The following is a 4,583-nucleotide window of genomic DNA, read 5'->3' on the forward strand; positions in this document are numbered from 1 at the left end:
GGGCTCTCTGGAAACCCAAACTTTCCCCAAACTTGCTTAATGCGGGATGATTTATTTGAGTTGGAGCTGACCTCTCTTGTCTCGCCGTCCTAGAGTTAGGATATTTGACAGTAATGAAGAGTGATAGATTGCTCCCGCTCAGCTAAGCAGCTGATGCATTAATTATAAATTGCGGTATGGCTAATATAAAGTTTGCTCTGGTGTGGGGAGGTTGGGGAGCTGGAGGCAGTAATTTTGCGGAGGCGGCCGAGGGGCACGCAGCACCGGGCGCGCAGCAGTGCAACACAATGGGTTTACTGCATCCAAAGGCGGCCATTTTGTTGCAGTTGCTATTTTATGCTATGTGGACATATAGATATAGACACATACGTGCAGAGAGCGCACTCCCCCCCCTCCCCGGGATGCGATGTGCTCGGGTGCTGAAATTCAATCCGTGCATTTATCTGTTTTGTGTGTGCGTGCGTGTGTTTTTGCTTTCGCTGTTCTGGCGGTGGTGCTCTGGGGTGCGTGTGCGTGTGGTGGTGGTGTTTTTCTTTTTCTTCTTTTCTTTTTTAACAGACCCCCTTGAAATCCCCGATAGCGGTAGCGGTGGATCTAGGCGGCTGAGGACGGCTTACACCAACACCCAGCTTTTGGAGCTAGAGAAAGAATTTCATTTCAACAAGTATCTCTGTAGACCAAGGAGGGTTGAGATTGCAGCCTTGCTGGATCTGACTGAAAGACAAGTCAAAGTCTGGTTCCAGAACAGGAGGATGAAGCACAAGAGACAGACCCAGTGCAAGGAGAACCAAAACGGCGAGGGGAAATTTAAGAGCCTAGAGGACCCCGAGAAAGCGGCGGAGGAGGAGGAGGAGGAGAAATCCCTCTTCGAGCAAGCCCTCAGCAACGTCTCCGGCGCTCTCTTGGAGCGGGAAGGCTACGCTTTCCAGCAGAATGCCCTCTCCCAGCAGCAGGCACAGAATGCGCACAATGGCGAGTCCCAAACTTTCCCCGTTTCGCCTTTAACGAGCAATGAGAAAAATCTGAAACATTTTCAACATCAGTCACCCACTGTTCAAAACTGCCTCTCAACAATGGCCCAGAACTGTGCAGCTGGCCTGAACAATGACAGTCCTGAGGCCCTAGATGTCCCTTCTTTACAGGACTTTAACGTTTTCTCCACAGATTCCTGCCTACAGCTTTCAGATGCAGTTTCCCCCAGTTTGCCAGGATCTCTGGACAGTCCCGTAGATATTTCTGCTGACAGTTTTGACTTTTTTACAGACACACTCACTACAATTGACTTGCAGCATCTGAATTACTGAGAAATTAAAGACGTCCTCTCCAAGGGTCCTGCTTTCTCCTTCTTCTTCTTCTTTATTTTTTCCGTTAATTAATTTTATTTTTTTTCCCTCCCTTTTCCTGGTCAGTATTTTCTGTTTATTACCTCCTTCTGCTGTGCCATTTTGCCGTTTCTTAAGAAGTTTTAGTTGTGTTCAATTTTAACCTAGCCACATTCTAGGTCCTTCTATGAAAGCAATATATGAGGTCTGTAAGAAAGTGATCATATAGGAATTGTATCTTCACTTTCTTTTTATTTTTGTATTGCATTAGGATGCGTTGTCATAAGTATTTTTGGTAGAATAAATTCTTGTTTGCTACAAGGAGCTTTCTCTTTTTCTTTCTCTTTCTCCCTCTCTCTTTCTCTCTCCTTTCAAGACTGATAACATGACGGGTATTTCTCTCCCTCCCTTTGACTCTTAATTTACTAATAATCAAAATCCAACATTCTGACTATGAGCTCTCCCCTTTTGGCAATTTAGGACATTTATTAGAGAGGAAAAACACGTTCGAATTCTTTATTGCAAGGGTTCTCACAGGGTAAAAAAAACAAACCAAAGAAACTAAAACCATTCACAGCTTTGATGGAGACCTCTTCCTTTTAATGTATAAATGTAGCATCTTATCTCCGTGGGGATACAAAGCTTGGAAATGCTGAGCTGTAACAAAAGAATGAGCGAGCACTTTCTCTGTTATAGGCAAAACATAAGAGAGACTCAGTAGGATAAGCGTCTCCTGCAGAAACCAGCCTGATACATACACGAAAGGCTTTTTTTGGGAAATAATCCTGTTTTTCTAGAAAGTAGTGCTTAGCAGCCAGCAAGCTGCTTCAGGAAGTGTATCTTAAAAATATCAGAGCTCACAGAGAATGCGCTTGGTTACTTCTCACGTGCTGAGCGGTCCAAGAAATCAGCCCTAGAAGGAGAGAAAATGGAGAAGTTAGTGCCTGTAAAATCAAAAGGGTGGCAGAAACGCAGTGGGGGGAAAAGCATTTAGGGAGGAATCAGCCCCTCCACTCCGTCCTTTTGAGGGGCGGTGCGGGGGCACAGCCGAAGATATTTTGCTGTTTAAACGTTCTTGTGGGGTGAAGGACTGATAACGAAAAGGGGAAACTCTGACTTTAAAGTTACAATTTCCTCGGGGCTCCCCACTTTCTGCTGGCGGCAGCAGAGATGGGCTTTCGGAAATCTCCACCAAATTGCCTGCCACCCGGCTAGCGGCGTTGCCGGACCCCAAAGCGGAGGGTGAGCCCCGTCCTTCGGGCGAAAACCGAGCAACAGATGCCAGCGGGGCTCTGCCGCTCCGGGGCCAGGGGATCCCGGGCGGATGCGATCGCGGCTCCCCGTGTGCGTGCGAGTGCGTGTGAGTGTGTGTGCGTGCGTGGTTACATTATGCAGGCGAGTGGGGCTTGAGCGGGGGTTTGTGGCCGGGGCTCTGCTGCCTGTCCATGCGAGGAGTGTCGTCTCCCAGCTCTGCAACACGTTGTGGAGCTGGGATGCGTGGGTTATAGCTGGAAGGGCTGAACGCAATTCTTCCGAAAGTCATAAATCAAACTCTTTCTATGAATGAGAATGTCATCAAAGAGATCAATTGCAGGAACACATGCACAAATAAAAATCCTCTTACGTATTTGCCGGGGCTGGGGATCCCCGTCTAAAACCATTAAGTGAGAAGGCGTTTAGTCATAATTCATTTTTATTGCGCTTTTAAAACAACAGCTTGGCTGAGCTGTGGACGCGGCGAAACCTCGGCCCTGCTTCTCGTCCTTCTCTCTGCTCCAGCCCCGTCCCTGCGGAAAGCGAGCAGCCTCACCGGCATTTTAACTCCTCTGCCACTGGGTTAAATTGAACTGCAACGTGCACTTACGGGTTGGGGTTTCTTTTGTGCCCAGATTTCTGGATGCTGACAACGCTTAAAAACCCCCAAAAAACAAAAAACAAAAAAAAGAGGAAAATACGCTACAAGATTTAAACTTCTCGCAAACTCCGTTTAAATAAATGAGAGAATTCAGCGAGCAGGATTCGCCTCCGAGTCTCCCGATGAGCCCTGGGGCCACAGCGGGGGCACACTCCCACGGAAAAGCCTAAAGCGCCGGGTTCACCCCCTCACCCCCTGGGGGGGCGGGGGGCGGGGGGTTCCCCTCTGCTCCGGCCCTTCTCATGATGTTGCCCCCGCGCACAGTACAGGCAGCAAACCCCCAAAGCCCCGCCAGAGAGACAATGCAACAAAAGAGACAATGGCACGAAAAAGGGAGAGAAAAAAGGATTTCAGGATGCTGGAGACTCTAAGAGAGGTGCTGTGATTCGGCGGAATTTACGGGTAAACCGGATCTATTTATAGTAAAATATACATTTTTTTCTTGGCTGGCTGAAAAAGCACTGAAAAGATGCCAGCCCTTTTATTAGTAAACAGTCCCAGCGGCCTGCCTTTTTTCTCTGCCTTATGCAGTATTTATCACAACTGGTTTACAAGAATGAAAAAAATGTGTTTACAGCTGTAACCATAGCCAAAATTGGTGCAGTATAATGCCATAAATGCCTCTGGGGTGTTGTTGCTCTTGCCCTCACCCCCGCCCCCCTGGAGTTTAAGAAACTGAACCTTTCCAGAGGGCCCTTAAGCATCCGTGCCTGCATAGCAAATCAGAACAAACAGAAATACTGAGGGCATACGGATAGACGCGCGGTGGAGAAAGCAGCCCTTCCGTTTTGGCTGGCAGTAGGGAGGCCATGGAGGTGGCATGGGATAAGGGGTAGCAGTAGCAGAGCTTTGCACCTAGGAGAGGATGTTGTAGTTCATGTAGGAGGGAGGAGCTTGAGGGTGTGTGTGTGTTCGTGAGCAGAGAGAGGTGGTGGGGTAGAAGAGCCTTTTGGATTTCGAAACAAGCAAGAACCGAGCGTGAGAACAGAGGGATGTAGGAGGCGGCTGGAAATGCACCTGCAGAAATAGAGGGGGCAGCCTCTCCTGGGGCTGGTGGCAGGGGACATGGCTTTCCATCCATCCATCTATCCCCGAGGTTAACGTTTCTCTGAAGCGTGTTGGTGCCGTTCTCTCTCCCTGCAGTCGGCTGGGTGCCCCGGGATGGACGGATGCCCGGCCTTTACCTCCCCTTTCCTTTTCCGCATACGTAAACTGAATATGAGGTCGCAACCCACATCCCACCGCCCTCCCTCCTCCTCTATCCACGGACTCTTTTTTTTTCCGTGGGGGTGGGGAGGGGTAGGTTTGAGTCGATGCTCAGCGCGGTTCCCAAGGGTCCTGGGGCC

General features: G+C 49.1%; 1 protein-coding gene across 1 annotated transcript in view; it reads left to right on the plus strand.

Moving 5' to 3' along the window:
* HOXA2 (homeobox A2) overlaps positions 1-1,322 on the plus strand; it is a 1,802-nt gene extending 480 nt beyond the window's left edge. The window contains exons 2-3 of the mRNA XM_009282071.2: positions 237-269; positions 559-1,322. Of these exons, the coding sequence (XP_009280346.1) occupies positions 237-269; positions 559-1,304 (779 nt within the window). The 3' untranslated portion in view covers positions 1,305-1,322. The remainder of the gene's footprint in view (positions 1-236; positions 270-558) is intronic.
* The last annotated feature ends 3,261 nt before the right edge of the window (positions 1,323-4,583 follow it).

Source organism: Aptenodytes forsteri, unplaced genomic scaffold, assembly GCF_000699145.1.
Source record: "Aptenodytes forsteri isolate BGI_AS27 unplaced genomic scaffold, ASM69914v1 Scaffold164, whole genome shotgun sequence".
NCBI lineage: Eukaryota > Metazoa > Chordata > Aves > Sphenisciformes > Spheniscidae > Aptenodytes > Aptenodytes forsteri.